At 38.0% G+C, this 22,330-nt stretch overlaps 1 protein-coding gene across 1 annotated transcript; it reads right to left on the bottom strand.

The window, feature by feature from the left end:
- Nucleotides 1–15,400: 15,400 nt before the first annotated feature.
- Nucleotides 15,401–17,932, bottom strand: LOC138362343 (carboxypeptidase B-like). Its single transcript, XM_069321043.1, has 6 exons — nucleotides 17,864–17,932; nucleotides 17,382–17,480; nucleotides 17,087–17,231; nucleotides 16,628–16,822; nucleotides 16,293–16,458; nucleotides 15,401–16,000 (listed from the first exon to the last, which is right to left on the bottom strand). The coding sequence occupies exons 1-6, from the start codon at nucleotides 17,930–17,932 to the stop codon at nucleotides 15,436–15,438; spliced, it is 1,239 nt and encodes a 412-aa protein (XP_069177144.1). The 3' UTR covers nucleotides 15,401–15,435.
- Nucleotides 17,933–22,330: the final 4,398 nt, after the last annotated feature.

The raw sequence follows: 22,330 nt of genomic DNA, 5'->3' as shown, positions 1-22,330 counted from the left end.
TCCCTATTTCCTCAATAACATCCTCAATGGTAACAGCTAAACTAGTCAACCTATCCTCGTCCCAACACACATAGACTTGTTTGGCTGAAGGCATAGTTTTAAGTTCCTCTTTAGTAAATACAGAGATAAAATATATATTAAAAATACTACTCATCGCTTTGTCATTATCTGTTATCTGACCAATGTTAACTTTTAATGGACCTATCCTCTCACTAATCTTTGTTCGAATTAACTGAAAAAAACTTTAGGATTTGTCTTTGCTTGCCCTGCTATGGGAACTTCGTAATTTTTTTTTCCCCCGTTATCTCTGTTTTTTAAGGTGCATGTGGAGACTTTTCCAAATATTAAATATAGTAAAAAAAATTTCCCGTTATTTGGCATCAGCGTCGTAAAAAATTCATCCCTATATGTTAAGAAATGGATTTCTTACGAATTTTTTTTTAAATGCGTGCGCGAAGAGCAGCTGCCAGTAGTGGTAACACCTCCTTCATTTTGCTTCTTAGACTCCTACTGTTTGTGTGAAATATACCCTAATTATATTGTTAATATACCTGACTGAATTATGATAAAATAGAAGATAGCATATTTGTTACAAACGGCCGTTAGCAAAACCACGTTGTGAGTCATTAATTATTCTTTTTTCAAGATGCAGAGGAATGGCTTTTGCAATTGTCGATTCAAGCAATTTTCCAAAAATAGACGTTAGGCTAATTGGGCAATTGCTGGAAGAAAGGAACGCCAGAAACGCTGCGCGTGCTAGTTGCTTTACAAGACTGTAATTACCATATTTGTATCCTAACATTCCTTATGTACATTCTTGTATATGCAAAATTTAATAAATAAATAAATAAAGTGATATATCTTCTTTTTCGCAAAATGGTTCAATCCACGATTCCGGCACTGAATAGCAATATGCCAGAAATGGCCCTCATCTTTTCCCTTAAGCCACAGAATGGAAGTGAGGGAATTCGATTCTTTTTAAATGAAGAATAGTTACTGTTGGTTTGAGAAAGCAAATATTGAAATGGAAAATTTGAAACTTTCCATATACTTTATTGTAAAGGTACACTTCTACTTATGTGCAGTGGCTAAAGAAAAGATAACTTGAGCTTCAAACTAATTTTGATACACTATTATAAAGTCAAGTACATAAATACTAAACATATATTCATGTAAATAACTACAACATCAAGTGGAACATCATTATATAAAAAGACCGGTTGTTACATTAGCTAAATACCTGCCTACTGTTGTAAATTTATTTGTTAGACTTGTCTAATAGCAGTTTAAATAAAAACAGGTAGATTTTTTTATTGTTTTATTTTAGGATTTAAAATTCAGATTTAGGAATTACTTACATAAATAATGTTGATTCCAGGAGTAACTCCTGCCTTAGTACCAACCATATGCCATATGTACCAACTATACATATGGCTGCTACTAAGGATTGGTACAGTGACCCGTGTTAGTAATATGACGGACCATGCACATGATACCGGCAGTGGTCTCCATCAGAGTGCTGCTAATATTACTCTCTGAATGAAGAAGTCCATATCTCCCTTTATAAGGGAGATCAATGGTATATATGAACCTATTCTGTGCCTCGGGTGCCAAGTCTTCAGAGGTTAGACCGTACAGTGGTCCTGATTGGCCTATCTCATAATTGATATGTCCACGAGACGTATAGCTCACGGCATGAACAAATACCATAGCCAGAACTTCGTGTTCATGGATGTTTGCTGGAGGAATGTCATTCCGCAACACAGGATAAACGATAGACTGGCCATAGCCTCGGAAAGCTATGAACAGGTCAATGCCACCCACTGTTTCCATGATTGCTTGGAGACCTCGGGTTTCTGGTTCAGTGAAGGGTGTGACGCCTTTGTAAGTCTCACTACAAGGGTCGAATGGAGTGCTGAAGCTCCATTCCAAGTCCATGTCACGGATCAGGCTCACTCCTTTGCACCCTCTATCAAGGTGGGTCTGGCGATTCTTTCTCCACAGCCTAGAGTAAACAATAATGTTAGAATCATGACAATGAATTTTTTTTTAAAAACTAAAAGGTTGGTATTATTTCCCATAATAAACTGCTATATGTATTATCTCATTACTAGTCACGACTTGGGATACACACGCTTCTGGGCAATAATGTGCAGAGTGTATTGTAAAACTGCAGGGGTCTTTATGACCCCTGCAGTTTTACAATACTTCTGCACTGTGTCTTCTGTCTTCACTGTGCGAGGTTGTGTGGCATGAACACTGCACGGTGTTGCATATCGTGTACACTGTTGACTGACCTGGCACTCTCGGAGGTGAAGGAGTAATGATAGCCGTCCGGGTTGACGACAGGCACGATGTACCACTCCGTCCTCTTCAGCAGGTCTCGCCAAGAATCGTCTGTAATCAGAAGGTTCAGGATATACAGAGAGACGGCAGGAGAGATCCATTCACGAGCATGGATACCTGGAACAACGGGATAGAGATTGGGAAATAATTAGCTATTATTTTATATTGTCACTTATCATTATTAACTCTATTATCTTACTTATAATTGTTATATACGCAATATGTTATATACACTGTATTGCTAACTCTATTGGCTATTCAGGACGAACAAGCTCCTCTCTCTTACCAGCTTCGATCCAGATCTTTGTCTTGGGTTCATCGGAGAATGGATCTGTGACTTTAATCACCAGGACTTGGCGCCCCTCCTCCGTGGTGGCTGCCGTTAGCACCTGCACGAAGCAGCCTCCCATTTCCTTCACCCAGTTTATGAACTTCTCGACGTCTGCCGTATTGTGGTAGACGTTCCAATCCATCGGATGTTCTGTGGGATTCGTTGGGTTATAATATAAAAAACTGTAAACCTTATGCAATATATCATTAACAACATATAGTATGAGGTATTAAAATCTATTGTTCTAGTTTTGTTTAAATTTATGACAATAAGAAAGAGGATTTCCACAGTTTCTTAGCAAACATCTTACATATACGTGAAATATATGGACAGTGTAAATTCTACTAAATCAATCAAATTTATTTATATTCTCAATCATATGCAAATTGGGTATTTGAGCGAGCATGTATTTACCTCTGTTGTTTTTGGTTGTCTCCATAAAAATCCGCTCCTGCTGCACCAGACTCATCACATCCTCCACCTCCACCCAGTACCTCATCTCTGAGGACTCCAGCACCTGCTGTACCAACGTACTCCTACAGGTCGAGCTTACCAGAATCTACAAAGATGACGCATGATTATGAGTGGCCCTCCAATATACTATAAATTACAAAACCACACACATGAAAATGAAGCAACGACAACGTTTCGGCCAAGTATATACACAATTCATGCAAGAAAGTTGTCTGACAGCAAACAGTTCACTTACCTGGGCGTGGGTTGTATTGTCGCCCCAAATATCGAAGTAACCGCCGTTTTCTAGTTCCCGGATCACATCGTTATTTTTTAACACGTCAACACTCCACATCTGTCCACAAACAACATGTTAGATAAAACCTCTACATTTTTGTGGTATTGTGTGCCACAACCCACCACAGTTCCCGACTTCACGGGTACCTATATACTGTTAGATACAAATCTAACTGATGTTAGACAAATCCCAAAGGTTTTCATATAAAAGAAAGATTAATCAATTTACATGGAAATATATGTCTGCTGAGACTGATGGATGCCCACTACTCTCGTAAAAGAAAAGTAAACTTCAGTATGCATTTAAAATTGTTTCGCATAAATAATGCCTTACGTTGTTGAAAGAATGACACTTAAAATTCAAAACCAATAGACACTATTAATGGCGTAAATCACGAAGTAATTACCACGAGATAAATAATGAAAGAAACTCACCTGAATGCTTGCATCGCCCTGGACGAGCGTAGCCAAACACAGGCAAAACACAGGCAAAACAGGCAGCATCTTGGAATACAACAAGCACTGCGGAGACACAAGTACTTAAACCTTTAATCCTTGGTGACACTAAGACACAGAAGCACAAGATGCGAGATTATGCTTCCAGTCGCAGCTTATATTGGCCGGTAAAGGTGAGATTGTAGGGACAGGTGTAATTGGTCCCGCTAGAGTAACGGGTAACATGATTAAAGTATTCAATTTACTGAGAGGGGTATAACAAAAGGAATATAAAAAAGCTGTAAATATAAGAGCAGTTAGTAAATTGGATAAAGTTTGATTTAGAAAATACCTGGGTAAATAGTGGTTTAGAAATGTGATAGTAGATTTCAGGAAAAAATTATCATACCGGATATTGGATCGCTGCAGTGTTTTATATATGAATTTGAATTATACATGAATCAACATCTATTACGTTAATAGTTATGTCTTTAGTAGATTAAACACACTATTTCAAAACCAGTATTTTCGTGTGATTTTCCTGTGTCTATCTTTCCCAATTTATATCCATTGTTTCTTGTTTCAGTTGGTACTGATGTTTTAATATCTTTGTATGCTCATTTCCAATATGTATAAAAACAAAATAATGAAAAAAACTTAAAAAGGAATGTATTCCACCATACGAGGCCGCTCTTATTTATATTCAACAAAACTCGTTCATATTATATATCTAATCTAAGAACATCAGATCATACATATACAAAAATCGGTAAGTAGGGAAATTAACAGGAAAGAAGACTCACTATCACTTCAAGTTTATCTAAATAGGGTTTTGAAATGGTCAAAAGATTAGCAGATGCAGTTTTATGCTGATAAATGTAAAGTTCTGAGGCTAGGTAATGATGATAAATTTACAAGTACGAGCTAGACGGTGTTGAGATTGCGAAGTTTGATTGCGAAAGGGATCTGGGTGTTACGATTAGTAAGAATTTAAAACCAAATTATCAATGCATGAATGTTCGAAATGAGGTAAATAGGACACTGGGATTTATTAATCGAAGCGTTAGTAACAAGACACCTGGTATTGTTCTTCAGTAATATCTTGCTCTGGTTAGGGCCCCATTTAGATTATTCAGTTCAGTTTTGGTCGCCGTACTATAGAATGGATATAACATAAGAACAAGGCAACTGCAGAAGGCCTATACGAGGCAGCTCCTATTTATAACCACCCAATCCCACTCATATACATGTCCAACCCATGCTTGAAACAATCGAGGGATCCCACCTCCACATTGAAAATAAGAACAAAGGCAACTACAGAAGGTCTATTGGCCCATACGAGGCAGCTCCTATTTATAACCACCCAATCCCACTCATATACATGTCCAACCCATGCTTGAAACAATCGAGGGACCCCACCTCCACCACAGTACACGGCAATTGGTTCCACAAATCAACAACCCTGTTACTGAACCAGTATTTACCCAAGTCTTTCCTATAATCTAAACTTGTCCAATTTATACCCATTGTTTCGTGTTCTGTCTTGTGTTGATATTTTTAATACCCTATTAATATCCTCCCTGTTATGTCCATTCATCCACTTGTAAACTTCTATCATGTCACCCCTAACTCTTCGCCTTTCCAGTGAATGCAACTTAAGCTTGGTTAATCTTTCTTCATATGAAAGATTTCTAATTTGGGGAATTAACTTAGTCATCCTACGTTGGACACGTTCAAGTGAATTCATCAATCAATTTATTTTTTATGAAATGGGAGACATCTCCAGTCACGCAGGGTGCAGTCGCACCTCAACAGATCTTCAGTATCATCTATTGGTACTAATAATGGCTCAAAAGGGCCACCACTTATGGGCTATTCATGCCCGTGCCACCTTTTGGGTGGCTTAATCTTGATGGCATTATAGGTGGCATCAATCAATCAATTTATTTTCACTTGAGAATGAACCATGCGTTGAGGAGAACCATGAGAATGAGGAGTGCGTTCGCAGCAGGTTTTCTTTTAAACATGTCTCATTGAATATGGCCGCAGATTCAGTATTTACTATCATCTGGTTTAGGGCTTCTATCCCTCTAATTATTTTCCTAGCATCAGAGCTTAGCTGAAAGAGGAGTTCTCAAAAAACTCATTTTCGTTATTTCAAGGTGAATAAAAATAGTTAATTACTATAGAATGTATTACACATTATTTATACAAATTGCACAAAGTTTCGAACCACTATGGTTCATTCTCAAGTGAAAATAAATTGATTGATGCCACCTAAAATGCCATCATGATTAAGCCACCCAAAATGGTGGCACGGGCATGAATAGCCCATAAGTGGTGGCCCTTTTGAGCCACCACTTGAGCATATATATATGTATATATATATATATATATATATATATATATATATATATATATATATATATATATATATATATATATATATATATATATATATATATATATATATATATATATATATATATATAATGACACATGTGTCATTTAGCACATGTGTGTGTGCTAAATGACAGTGGTCCCAGGACAGAGCCTGGGGCACTCCAGTTACACTTACATCTTTTTTCCATTTTGAATTAACACCATTTACACTACCACTCTATTTCTTTAGTTATAGCTATACCCTAATCCATGTTTATAAAGCACTCTTAATACCGTGAGACTCTATCTTTTTAATCAGTCTTTCATGTGGCACTGTATCAGAGTCTTTGCTAAAGGCAAGGTACGCACTTCACAACTGCCTTAACTTAGCTTGAATAAAATGATGAAATTTTTTTTAAACATGAATGGCCATATGTTAAACCATGTTGTGAATCATTTATTAATTTATATTTTCTACATGAAGACGAATGGTATTTGCATATCAATTCTAGTAATTTTCCTACAATAGACGTTAGGCTAATTGGCCGATAGTTTTACGCAAGTGATCAATCTCTTTTCTTAAAAAAAAAATGTCACCTCTTTAGCAACCTTCCATGACTCCGGCACTCTGTCTGACAAATGATTTATTAAATATGGTAGACTGGCTCGAAAAGCTCCCTTTTGCATTTTTTAAACACCCTGAATAGGTCCATTAAAAGTTCTTCGTCCGTCACTGGGGATTTGTTTGGTTTGAGTTCCCTATTTCCTCAATAACATCCTCAATGGTAACAGCTAAACTAGTCAACCTATCCTCGTCCCAACACACATAGACTTGTTTGGCTGAAGGCATAGTTTTAAGTTCCTCTTTAGTAAATACAGAGATAAAATATATATTAAAAATACTACTCATCGCTTTGTCATTATCTGTTATCTGACCAATGTTAACTTTTAATGGACCTATCCTCTCACTAATCTTTGTTCGAATTAACTGAAAAAAACTTTAGGATTTGTCTTTGCTTGCCCTGCTATGGGAACTTCGTAATTTTTTTTTCCCCCGTTATCTCTGTTTTTTAAGGTGCATGTGGAGACTTTTCCAAATATTAAATATAGTAAAAAAAATTTCCCGTTATTTGGCATCAGCGTCGTAAAAAATTCATCCCTATATGTTAAGAAATGGATTTCTTACGAATTTTTTTTTAAATGCGTGCGCGAAGAGCAGCTGCCAGTAGTGGTAACACCTCCTTCATTTTGCTTCTTAGACTCCTACTGTTTGTGTGAAATATACCCTAATTATATTGTTAATATACCTGACTGAATTATGATAAAATAGAAGATAGCATATTTGTTACAAACGGCCGTTAGCAAAACCACGTTGTGAGTCATTAATTATTCTTTTTTCAAGATGCAGAGGAATGGCTTTTGCAATTGTCGATTCAAGCAATTTTCCAAAAATAGACGTTAGGCTAATTGGGCAATTGCTGGAAGAAAGGAACGCCAGAAACGCTGCGCGTGCTAGTTGCTTTACAAGACTGTAATTACCATATTTGTATCCTAACATTCCTTATGTACATTCTTGTATATGCAAAATTTAATAAATAAATAAATAAAGTGATATATCTTCTTTTTCGCAAAATGGTTCAATCCACGATTCCGGCACTGAATAGCAATATGCCAGAAATGGCCCTCATCTTTTCCCTTAAGCCACAGAATGGAAGTGAGGGAATTCGATTCTTTTTAAATGAAGAATAGTTACTGTTGGTTTGAGAAAGCAAATATTGAAATGGAAAATTTGAAACTTTCCATATACTTTATTGTAAAGGTACACTTCTACTTATGTGCAGTGGCTAAAGAAAAGATAACTTGAGCTTCAAACTAATTTTGATACACTATTATAAAGTCAAGTACATAAATACTAAACATATATTCATGTAAATAACTACAACATCAAGTGGAACATCATTATATAAAAAGACCGGTTGTTACATTAGCTAAATACCTGCCTACTGTTGTAAATTTATTTGTTAGACTTGTCTAATAGCAGTTTAAATAAAAACAGGTAGATTTTTTTATTGTTTTATTTTAGGATTTAAAATTCAGATTTAGGAATTACTTACATAAATAATGTTGATTCCAGGAGTAACTCCTGCCTTAGTACCAACCATATGCCATATGTACCAACTATACATATGGCTGCTACTAAGGATTGGTACAGTGACCCGTGTTAGTAATATGACGGACCATGCACATGATACCGGCAGTGGTCTCCATCAGAGTGCTGCTAATATTACTCTCTGAATGAAGAAGTCCATATCTCCCTTTATAAGGGAGATCAATGGTATATATGAACCTATTCTGTGCCTCGGGTGCCAAGTCTTCAGAGGTTAGACCGTACAGTGGTCCTGATTGGCCTATCTCATAATTGATATGTCCACGAGACGTATAGCTCACGGCATGAACAAATACCATAGCCAGAACTTCGTGTTCATGGATGTTTGCTGGAGGAATGTCATTCCGCAACACAGGATAAACGATAGACTGGCCATAGCCTCGGAAAGCTATGAACAGGTCAATGCCACCCACTGTTTCCATGATTGCTTGGAGACCTCGGGTTTCTGGTTCAGTGAAGGGTGTGACGCCTTTGTAAGTCTCACTACAAGGGTCGAATGGAGTGCTGAAGCTCCATTCCAAGTCCATGTCACGGATCAGGCTCACTCCTTTGCACCCTCTATCAAGGTGGGTCTGGCGATTCTTTCTCCACAGCCTAGAGTAAACAATAATGTTAGAATCATGACAATGAATTTTTTTTTAAAAACTAAAAGGTTGGTATTATTTCCCATAATAAACTGCTATATGTATTATCTCATTACTAGTCACGACTTGGATACACACGCTTCTGGGCAATAATGTGCAGAGTGTATTGTAAAACTGCAGGGGTCTTTATGACCCCTGCAGTTTTACAATACTTCTGCACTGTGTCTTCTGTCTTCACTGTGCGAGGTTGTGTGGCATGAACACTGCACGGTGTTGCATATCGTGTACACTGTTGACTGACCTGGCACTCTCGGAGGTGAAGGAGTAATGATAGCCGTCCGGGTTGACGACAGGCACGATGTACCACTCCGTCCTCTTCAGCAGGTCTCGCCAAGAATCGTCTGTAATCAGAAGGTTCAGGATATACAGAGAGACGGCAGGAGAGATCCATTCACGAGCATGGATACCTGGAACAACGGGATAGAGATTGGGAAATAATTAGCTATTATTTTATATTGTCACTTATCATTATTAACTCTATTATCTTACTTATAATTGTTATATACGCAATATGTTATATACACTGTATTGCTAACTCTATTGGCTATTCAGGACGAACAAGCTCCTCTCTCTTACCAGCTTCGATCCAGATCTTTGTCTTGGGTTCATCGGAGAATGGATCTGTGACTTTAATCACCAGGACTTGGCGCCCCTCCTCCGTGGTGGCTGCCGTTAGCACCTGCACGAAGCAGCCTCCCATTTCCTTCACCCAGTTTATGAACTTCTCGACGTCTGCCGTATTGTGGTAGACGTTCCAATCCATCGGATGTTCTGTGGGATTCGTTGGGTTATAATATAAAAAACTGTAAACCTTATGCAATATATCATTAACAACATATAGTATGAGGTATTAAAATCTATTGTTCTAGTTTTGTTTAAATTTATGACAATAAGAAAGAGGATTTCCACAGTTTCTTAGCAAACATCTTACATATACGTGAAATATATGGACAGTGTAAATTCTACTAAATCAATCAAATTTATTTATATTCTCAATCATATGCAAATTGGGTATTTGAGCGAGCATGTATTTACCTCTGTTGTTTTTGGTTGTCTCCATAAAAATCCGCTCCTGCTGCACCAGACTCATCACATCCTCCACCTCCACCCAGTACCTCATCTCTGAGGACTCCAGCACCTGCTGTACCAACGTACTCCTACAGGTCGAGCTTACCAGAATCTACAAAGATGACGCATGATTATGAGTGGCCCTCCAATATACTATAAATTACAAAACCACACACATGAAAATGAAGCAACGACAACGTTTCGGCCAAGTATATACACAATTCATGCAAGAAAGTTGTCTGACAGCAAACAGTTCACTTACCTGGGCGTGGGTTGTATTGTCGCCCCAAATATCGAAGTAACCGCCGTTTTCTAGTTCCCGGATCACATCGTTATTTTTTAACACGTCAACACTCCACATCTGTCCACAAACAACATGTTAGATGAAACCTCTACATTTTTGTGGTATTGTGTGCCACAACCCACCACAGTTCCCGACTTCACGGGTACCTATATACTGTTAGATACAAATCTAACTGATGTTAGACAAATCCCAAAGGTTTTCATATAAAAGAAAGATTAATCAATTTACATGGAAATATATGTCTGCTGAGACTGATGGATGCCCACTACTCTCGTAAAAGAAAAGTAAACTTCAGTATGCATTTAAAATTGTTTCGCATAAATAATGCCTTACGTTGTTGAAAGAATGACACTTAAAATTCAAAACCAATAGACACTATTAATGGCGTAAATCACGAAGTAATTACCACGAGATAAATAATGAAAGAAACTCACCTGAATGCTTGCATCGCCCTGGACGAGCGTAGCCAAACACAGGCAAAACACAGGCAAAACAGGCAGCATCTTGGAATACAACAAGCACTGCGGAGACACAAGTACTTAAACCTTTAATCCTTGGTGACACTAAGACACAGAAGCACAAGATGCGAGATTATGCTTCCAGTCGCAGCTTATATTGGCCGGTAAAGGTGAGATTGTAGGGACAGGTGTAATTGGTCCCGCTAGAGTAACGGGTAACATGATTAAAGTATTCAATTTACTGAGAGGGGTATAACAAAAGGAATATAAAAAAGCTGTAAATATAAGAGCAGTTAGTAAATTGGATAAAGTTTGATTTAGAAAATACCTGGGTAAATAGTGGTTTAGAAATGTGATAGTAGATTTCAGGAAAAAATTATCATACCGGATATTGGATCGCTGCAGTGTTTTATATATGAATTTGAATTATACATGAATCAACATCTATTACGTTAACAGTTATGTCTTTAGTAGATTAAACACACTATTTCAAAACCAGTATTTTCGTGTGATTTTCCTGTGTCTATCTTTCCCAATTTATATCCATTGTTTCTTGTTTCAGTTGGTACTGATGTTTTAATATCTTTGTATGCTCATTTCCAATATGTATAAAAACAAAATAATGAAAAAAACTTAAAAAGGAATGTATTCCACCATACGAGGCCGCTCTTATTTATATTCAACAAAACTCGTTCATATTATATATCTAATCTAAGAACATCAGATCATACATATACAAAAATCGGTAAGTAGGGAAATTAACAGGAAAGAAGACTCACTATCACTTCAAGTTTATCTAAATAGGGTTTTGAAATGGTCAAAAGATTAGCAGATGCAGTTTTATGCTGATAAATGTAAAGTTCTGAGGCTAGGTAATGATGATAAATTTACAAGTACGAGCTAGACGGTGTTGAGATTGCGAAGTTTGATTGCGAAAGGGATCTGGGTGTTACGATTAGTAAGAATTTAAAACCAAATTATCAATGCATGAATGTTCGAAATGAGGTAAATAGGACACTGGGATTTATTAATCGAAGCGTTAGTAACAAGACACCTGGTATTGTTCTTCAGTAATATCTTGCTCTGGTTAGGGCCCCATTTAGATTATTCAGTTCAGTTTTGGTCGCCGTACTATAGAATGGATATAACATAAGAACAAGGCAACTGCAGAAGGCCTATACGAGGCAGCTCCTATTTATAACCACCCAATCCCACTCATATACATGTCCAACCCATGCTTGAAACAATCGAGGGATCCCACCTCCACATTGAAAATAAGAACAAAGGCAACTACAGAAGGTCTATTGGCCCATACGAGGCAGCTCCTATTTATAACCACCCAATCCCACTCATATACATGTCCAACCCATGCTTGAAACAATCGAGGGACCCCACCTCCACCACGTTACACGGCAATTGGTTCCACAAATCAACAACCCTGTTACTGAACCAGTATTTACCCAAGTCTTTCCTAAATCTAAACTTGTCCAATTTATACCCATTGTTTCGTGTTCTGTCTTGTGTTGATATTTTTAATACCCTATTAATATCCTCCCTGTTATGTCCATTCATCCACTTGTAAACTTCTATCATGTCACCCCTAACTCTTCGCCTTTCCAGTGAATGCAACTTAAGCTTGGTTAATCTTTCTTCATATGAAAGATTTCTAATTTGGGGAATTAACTTAGTCATCCTACGTTGGACACGTTCAAGTGAATTCATCAATCAATTTATTTTTTATGAAATGGGAGACATCTCCAGTCACGCAGGGTGCAGTCGCACCTCAACAGATCTTCAGTATCATCTATTGGTACTAATAATGGCTCAAAAGGGCCACCACTTATGGGCTATTCATGCCCGTGCCACCTTTTGGGTGGCTTAATCTTGATGGCATTATAGGTGGCATCAATCAATCAATTTATTTTCACTTGAGAATGAACCATGCGTTGAGGAGAACCATGAGAATGAGGAGTGCGTTCGCAGCAGGTTTTCTTTTAAACATGTCTCATTGAATATGGCCGCAGATTCAGTATTTACTATCATCTGGTTTAGGGCTTCTATCCCTCTAATTATTTTCCTAGCATCAGAGCTTAGCTGAAAGAGGAGTTCTCAAAAAACTCATTTTCGTTATTTCAAGGTGAATAAAAATAGTTAATTACTATAGAATGTATTACACTTATTTATACAAATTGCACAAAGTTTCGAACCACTATGGTTCATTCTCAAGTGAAAATAAATTGATTGATGCCACCTAAAATGCCATCATGATTAAGCCACCCAAAAGGTGGCACGGGCATGAATAGCCCATAAGTGGTGGCCCTTTTGAGCCACCACTTGAGCTCAAGTGGTGGCTCAATATATATATATATATATATATATATATATATATATATATATATATATATATATATATATATATATATATATATATATATATATATATATATATATATATATATATATATATATATATATATTTATATATATAGTGTGTGTGTGCTAAATGACAGTGGTCCCAGGACAGAGCCTGGGGCACTCCAGTTACACTTACATCTTTTTTCCATTTTGAATTAACACCATTTACACTACCACTCTATTTCTTTAGTTATAGCTATACCCTAATCCATGTTTATAAAGCACTCTTAATACCGTGAGACTCTATCTTTTTAATCAGTCTTTCATGTGGCACTGTATCAGAGTCTTTGCTAAAGGCAAGGTACGCACTTCACAACTGCCTTAACTTAGCTTGAATAAAATGATGAAATTTTTTTTAAACATGAATGGCCATATGTTAAACCATGTTGTGAATCATTTATTAATTTATATTTTCTACATGAAGACGAATGGTATTTGCATATCAATTCTAGTAATTTTCCTACAATAGACGTTAGGCTAATTGGCCGATAGTTTTACGCAAGTGATCAATCTCTTTTCTTAAAAAAAAAATGTCACCTCTTTAGCAACCTTCCATGACTCCGGCACTCTGTCTGACAAATGATTTATTAAATATGGTAGACTGGCTCGAAAAGCTCCCTTTTGCATTTTTTAAACACCCTGAATAGGTCCATTAAAAGTTCTTCGTCCGTCACTGGGGATTTGTTTGGTTTGAGTTCCCTATTTCCTCAATAACATCCTCAATGGTAACAGCTAAACTAGTCAACCTATCCTCGTCCCAACACACATAGACTTGTTTGGCTGAAGGCATAGTTTTAAGTTCCTCTTTAGTAAATACAGAGATAAAATATATATTAAAAATACTACTCATCGCTTTGTCATTATCTGTTATCTGACCAATGTTAACTTTTAATGGACCTATCCTCTCACTAATCTTTGTTCGAATTAACTGAAAAAAACTTTAGGATTTGTCTTTGCTTGCCCTGCTATGGGAACTTCGTAATTTTTTTTTCCCCCGTTATCTCTGTTTTTTAAGGTGCATGTGGAGACTTTTCCAAATATTAAATATAGTAAAAAAAATTTCCCGTTATTTGGCATCAGCGTCGTAAAAAATTCATCCCTATATGTTAAGAAATGGATTTCTTACGAATTTTTTTTTAAATGCGTGCGCGAAGAGCAGCTGCCAGTAGTGGTAACACCTCCTTCATTTTGCTTCTTAGACTCCTACTGTTTGTGTGAAATATACCCTAATTATATTGTTAATATACCTGACTGAATTATGATAAAATAGAAGATAGCATATTTGTTACAAACGGCCGTTAGCAAAACCACGTTGTGAGTCATTAATTATTCTTTTTTCAAGATGCAGAGGAATGGCTTTTGCAATTGTCGATTCAAGCAATTTTCCAAAAATAGACGTTAGGCTAATTGGGCAATTGCTGGAAGAAAGGAACGCCAGAAACGCTGCGCGTGCTAGTTGCTTTACAAGACTGTAATTACCATATTTGTATCCTCACATTCCTTATGTACATTCTTGTATATGCAAAATTTAATAAATAAATAAATAAAGTGATATATCTTCTTTTTCGCAAAATGGTTCAATCCACGATTCCGGCACTGAATAGCAATATGCCAGAAATGGCCCTCATCTTTTCCCTTAAGCCACAGAATGGAAGTGAGGGAATTCGATTCTTTTTAAATGAAGAATAGTTACTGTTGGTTTGAGAAAGCAAATATTGAAATGGAAAATTTGAAACTTTCCATATACTTTATTGTAAAGGTACACTTCTACTTATGTGCAGTGGCTAAAGAAAAGATAACTTGAGCTTCAAACAAATTTTGATACACTATTATAAAGTCAAGTACATAAATACTAAACATATATTCATGTAAATAACTACAACATCAAGTGGAACATCATTATATAAAAAGACCGGTTGTTACATTAGCTAAATACCTGCCTACTGTTGTAAATTTATTTGTTAGACTGGTCTAATAGCAGTTTAAATAAAAACAGGTAGATTTTTTATTGTTTTATTTTAGGATTTAAAATTCAGATTTAGGAATTACTTACATAAATAATGTTGATTCCAGGAGTAACTCCTGCCTTAGTACCAACCATATGCCATATGTACCAACTATACATATGGCTGCTACTAAGGATTGGTACAGTGACCCGTGTTAGTAATATGACGGACCATGCACATGATACCGGCAGTGGTCTCCATCAGAGTGCTGCTAATATTACTCTCTGAATGAAGAAGTCCATATCTCCCTTTATAAGGGAGATCAATGGTATATATGAACCTATTCTGTGCCTCGGGTGCCAAGTCTTCAGAGGTTAGACCGTACAGTGGTCCTGATTGGCCTATCTCATAATTGATATGTCCACGAGACGTATAGCTCACGGCATGAACAAATACCATAGCCAGAACTTCGTGTTCATGGATGTTTGCTGGAGGAATGTCATTCCGCAACACAGGATAAACGATAGACTGGCCATAGCCTCGGAAAGCTATGAACAGGTCAATGCCACCCACTGTTTCCATGATTGCTTGGAGACCTCGGGTTTCTGGTTCAGTGAAGGGTGTGACGCCTTTGTAAGTCTCACTACAAGGGTCGAATGGAGTGCTGAAGCTCCATTCCAAGTCCATGTCACGGATCAGGCTCACTCCTTTGCACCCTCTATCAAGGTGGGTCTGGCGATTCTTTCTCCACAGCCTAGAGTAAACAATAATGTTAGAATCATGACAATGAATTTTTTTTTAAAAACTAAAAGGTTGGTATTATTTCCCATAATAAACTGCTATATGTATTATCTCATTACTAGTCACGACTTGGGATACACACGCTTCTGGGCAATAATGTGCAGAGTGTATTGTAAAACTGCAGGGGTCTTTATGACCCCTGCAGTTTTACAATACTTCTGCACTGTGTCTTCTGTCTTCACTGTGCGAGGTTGTGTAGCATGAACACTGCACGGTGTTGCATATCGTGTACACTGTTGACTGACCTGGCACTCTCGGAGGTGAAGGAGTAATGATAGCCGTCCGGGTTGACGACAGGCACGATGTACCACTCCGTCCTCTTCAGCAGGTCTCGCCAAGAATCGTCTGTAATCAGAAGGTTCAGGATATACAGAGAGACGGCAGGAGAGATCCATTCACGAGCATGGATACCTGGAACAACGGGATAGAGATTGGGAAATAATTAGCTATTATTTTATATTGTCACTTATCATTATTAACTCTATTATCTTACTTATAATTGTTATATACGCAATATGTTATATACACTGTATTGCTAACTCTATTGGCTATTCAGGACGAACAAGCTCCTCTCTCTTACCAGCTTCGATCCAGATCTTTGTCTTGGGTTCATCGGAGAATGGATCTGTGACTTTAATCACCAGGACTTGGCGCCCCTCCTCCGTGGTGGCTGCCGTTAGCACCTGCACGAAGCAGCCTCCCATTTCCTTCACCCAGTTTATGAACTTCTCGACGTCTGCCGTATTGTGGTAGACGTTCCAATCCATCGGATGTTCTGTGGGATTCGTTGGGTTATAATATAAAAAACTGTAAACCTTATGCAATATATCATTAACAACATATAGTATGAGGTATTAAAATCTATTGTTCTAGTTTTGTTTAAATTTATGACAATAAGAAAGAGGATTTCCACAGTTTCTTAGCAAACATCTTACATATACGTGAAATATATGGACAGTGTAAATTCTACTAAATCAATCAAATTTATTTATATTCTCAATCATATGGAAATTGGGTATTTGAGCGAGCATGTATTTACCTCTGTTGTTTTTGGTTGTCTCCATAAAAATCCGCTCCTGCTGCACCAGACTCATCACATCCTCCACCTCCACCCAGTACCTCATCTCTGAGGACTCCAGCACCTGCTGTACCAACGTACTCCTACAGGTCGAGCTTACCAGAATCTACAAAGATGACGCATGATTATGAGTGGCCCTCCAATATACTATAAATTACAAAACCACACACATGAAAATGAAGCAACGACAACGTTTCGGCCAAGTATATACACAATTCATGCAAGAAAGTTGTCTGACAGCAAACAGTTCACTTACCTGGGCGTGGGTTGTATTGTCGCCCCAAATATCGAAGTAACCGCCGTTTTCTAGTTCCCGGATCACATCGTTATTTTTTAACACGTCAACACTCCACATCTGTCCACAAACAACATAAACCTCTTAGATAAAACCTCTACATTTTTGTGGTATTGTGTGCCACAACCCACCACAGTTCCCGACTTCACGGGTACCTATATACTGTTAGATACAAATCTAACTGATGTTAGACAAATCCCAAAGGTTTTCATATAAAAGAAAGATTAATCAATTTACATGGAAATATATGTCTGCTGAGACTGATGGATGCCCACTACTCTCGTAAAAGAAAAGTAAACTTCAGTATGCATTTAAAATTGTTTCGCATAAATAATGCCTTACGTTGTTGAAAGAATGACACTTAAAATTCAAAACCAATAGACACTATTAATGGCGTAAATCACGAAGTAATTACCACGAGATAAATAATGAAAGAAACTCACCTGAATGCTTGCATCGCCCTGGACGAGCGTAGCCAAACACAGGCAAAACACAGGCAAAACAGGCAGCATCTTGGAATACAACAAGCACTGCGGAGACACAAGTACTTAAACCTTTAATCCTTGGTGACACTAAGACACAGAAGCACAAGATGCGAGATTATGCTTCCAGTCGCAGCTTATATTGGCCGGTAAAGGTGAGATTGTAGGGACAGGTGTAATTGGTCCCGCTAGAGTAACGGGTAACATGATTAAAGTATTCAATTTACTGAGAGGGGTATAACAAAAGGAATATAAAAAAGCTGTAAATATAAGAGCAGTTAGTAAATTGGATAAAGTTTGATTTAGAAAATACCTGGGTAAATAGTGGTTTAGAAATGTGATAGTAGATTTCAGGAAAAAATTATCATACCGGATATTGGATCGCTGCAGTGTTTTATATATGAATTTGAATTATACATGAATCAACATCTATTACGTTAACAGTTATGTCTTTAGTAGATTAAACACACTATTTCAAAACCAGTATTTTCGTGTGATTTTCCTGTGTCTATCTTTCCCAATTTATATCCATTGTTTCTTGTTTCAGTTGGTACTGATGTTTTAATATCTTTGTATGCTCATTTCCAATATGTATAAAAACAAAATAATGAAAAAAACTTAAAAAGGAATGTATTCCACCATACGAGGCCGCTCTTATTTATATTCAACAAAACTCGTTCATATTATATATCTAATCTAAGAACATCAGATCATACATATACAAAAATCGGTAAGTAGGGAAATTAACAGGAAAGAAGACTCACTATCACTTCAAGTTTATCTAAATAGGGTTTTGAAATGGTCAAAAGATTAGCAGATGCAGTTTTATGCTGATAAATGTAAAGTTCTGAGGCTAGGTAATGATGATAAATTTACAAGTACGAGCTAGACGGTGTTGAGATTGCGAAGTTTGATTGCGAAAGGGATCTGGGTGTTACGATTAGTAAGAATTTAAAACCAAATTATCAATGCATGAATGTTCGAAATGAGGTAAATAGGACACTGGGATTTATTAATCGAAGCGTTAGTAACAAGACACCTGGTATTGTTCTTCAGTAATATCTTGCTCTGGTTAGGGCCCCATTTAGATTATTCAGTTCAGTTTTGGTCGCCGTACTATAGAATGGATATAACATAAGAACAAGGCAACTGCAGAAGGCCTATACGAGGCAGCTCCTATTTATAACCACCCAATCCCACTCATATACATGTCCAACCCATGCTTGAAACAATCGAGGGATCCCACCTCCACATTGAAAATAAGAACAAAGGCAACTACAGAAGGTCTATTGGCCCATACGAGGCAGCTCCTATTTATAACCACCCAATCCCACTCATATACATGTCCAACCCATGCTTGAAACAATCGAGGGACCCCACCTCCACCACGTTACACGGCAATTGGTTCCACAAATCAACAACCCTGTTACTGAACCAGTATTTACCCAAGTCTTTCCTAAATCTAAACTTGTCCAATTTATACCCATTGTTTCGTGTTCTGTCTTGTGTTGATATTTTTAATACCCTATTAATATCCTCCCTGTTATGTCCATTCATCCACTTGTAAACTTCTATCATGTCACCCCTAACTCTTCGCCTTTCCAGTGAATGCAACTTAAGCTTGGTTAATCTTTCTTCATATGAAAGATTTCTAATTTGGGGAATTAACTTAGTCATCCTACGTTGGACACGTTCAAGTGAATTCATCAATCAATTTATTTTTTATGAAATGGGAGACATCTCCAGTCACGCAGGGTGCAGTCGCACCTCAACAGATCTTCAGTATCATCTATTGGTACTAATAATGGCTCAAAAGGGCCACCACTTATGGGCTATTCATGCCCGTGCCACCTTTTGGGTGGCTTAATCTTGATGGCATTATAGGTGGCATCAATCAATCAATTTATTTTCACTTGAGAATGAACCATGCGTTGAGGAGAACCATGAGAATGAGGAGTGCGTTCGCAGCAGGTTTTCTTTTAAACATGTCTCATTGAATATGGCCGCAGATTCAGTATTTACTATCATCTGGTTTAGGGCTTCTATCCCTCTAATTATTTTCCTAGCATCAGAGCTTAGCTGAAAGAGGAGTTCTCAAAAAACTCATTTTCGTTATTTCAAGGTGAATAAAAATAGTTAATTACTATAGAATGTATTACACTTATTTATACAAATTGCACAAAGTTTCGAACCACTATGGTTCATTCTCAAGTGAAAATAAATTGATTGATGCCACCTAAAATGCCATCATGATTAAGATACCCAAAAGGTGGCACGGGCATGAATAGCCCATAAGTGGTGGCCCTTTTGAGCCACCACTTGAGCTCAAGTGGTGGCTCAATATATATATATATATATATATATATATATATATATATATATATATATATATATATATATATATATATATATATATATATATATATATATATATATATATATATATATATATATATATATATATATATATATATATATATATATATATATATATATATATATATATATATATATATATATATGCAAACAAGCCTGAATGGTCCCCAGGACTATATACAACTGAAAACTCACACCCCAGAAGTGACTCGAACCCATACTCCCACAACTGGTATGTACAGGGACGCCTTCAATCCGCTTGACCATCACGACCGGACATAAGGAAGTGATAGCCGAGGCTATATGAACCACTTCCCCGCCGGCACTCGGATGGTAATCTTGGGCATAGCATTTTATCAAATCACCTCATTCTTTGGGGCACACGTGAGGAACACAAATGCAAACAAGCCTGAATGGTCCCCAGGACTATATACAACTGAAAACTCACACCCCAGAAGTGACTCGAACCCATACTCCCACAACTGGTATGTACAGGGACGCCTTAATCCGCTTGACCATCACGACCGGACATAAGGAAGTGATAGCCGAGGCTATATGAACCACTTCCCCGCCGGCACTCGGATGGTAATCTTGGGCATAGCATTTTATCAAATCACCTCATTCTTTGGGGCACACGTGAGGAACACAAATGCAAACAAGCCTGAATGGTCCCCAGGACTATATACAACTGAAAACTCACACCCCCAGAAGTGACTCGAACCCATACTCCCACAACTGGTATGTACAGGGACGCCTTAATCCGCTTGACCATCACGACCGGACATAAGGAAGTGATAGCCGAGGCTATATGAACCACTTCCCCGCCGGCACTCGGATGGTAATCTTGGGCATAGCATTTTATCAAATCACCTCATTCTTTGGGGCACACGTGAGGAACACAAATGCAAACAAGCCTGAATGGTCCCCAGGACTATATACAACTGAAAACTCACACCCCAGAAGTGACTCGAACCCATACTCCCACAACTGGTATGTACAGGGACGCCTTAATCCGCTTGACCATCACGACCGGACATAAGGAAGTGATAGCCGAGGCTATATGAACCACTTCCCCGCCGGCACTCGGATGGTAATCTTGGGCATAGCATTTTATCAAATCACCTCATTCTTTGGGGCACACGTGAGGAACACAAATGCAAACAAGCCTGAATGGTCCCCAGGACTATATACAACTGAAAACTCACACCCCAGAAGTGACTCGAACCCATACTCCCACAACTGGTATGTACAGGGACGCCTTAATCCGCTTGACCATCACGACCGGACATAAGGAAGTGATAGCCGAGGCTATATGAACCACTTCCCCGCCGGCACTCGGATGGTAATCTTGGGCATAGCATTTTATCAAATCACCTCATTCTTTGGGGCACACGTGAGGAACACAAATGCAAACAAGCCTGAATGGTCCCCAGGACTATATACAACTGAAAACTCACACCCCAGAAGTGACTCGAACCCATACTCCCACAACTGGTATGTACAGGGACGCCTTAATCCGCTTGACCATCACGACCGGACATAAGGAAGTGATAGCCGAGGCTATATGAACCACTTCCCCGCCGGCACTCGGATGGTAATCTTGGGCATAGCATTTTATCAAATCACCTCATTCTTTGGGGCACACGTGAGGAACACAAATGCAAACAAGCCTGAATGGTCCCCAGGACTATATACAACTGAAAACTCACACCCCAGAAGTGACTCGAACCCATACTCCCACAACTGGTATGTACAGGGACGCCTTAATCCGCTTGACCATCACGACCGGACATAAGGAAGTGATAGCCGAGGCTATATGAACCACTTCCCCGCCGGCACTCGGATGGTAATCTTGGGCATAGCATTTTATCAAATCACCTCATTCTTTGGGGCACACGTGAGGAACACAAATGCAAACAAGCCTGAATGGTCCCCAGGACCATTCAGGCTTGTGTTCCTCACGTGTGCCCCAAAGAATGAGGTGATTTGATAAAATGCTATGCCCAAGATTACCATCCGAGTGCCGGCGGGGAAGTGGTTCATATAGCCTCG

This window comes from Procambarus clarkii, unplaced genomic scaffold (genome assembly GCF_040958095.1).
Source record: "Procambarus clarkii isolate CNS0578487 unplaced genomic scaffold, FALCON_Pclarkii_2.0 HiC_scaffold_1639, whole genome shotgun sequence".
NCBI classification, from domain to species: Eukaryota; Metazoa; Arthropoda; class Malacostraca; order Decapoda; family Cambaridae; genus Procambarus; species Procambarus clarkii.
Note: the sequence above shows the minus strand (reverse complement) of the source record. Positions and strands in the feature narration are given on the sequence as shown.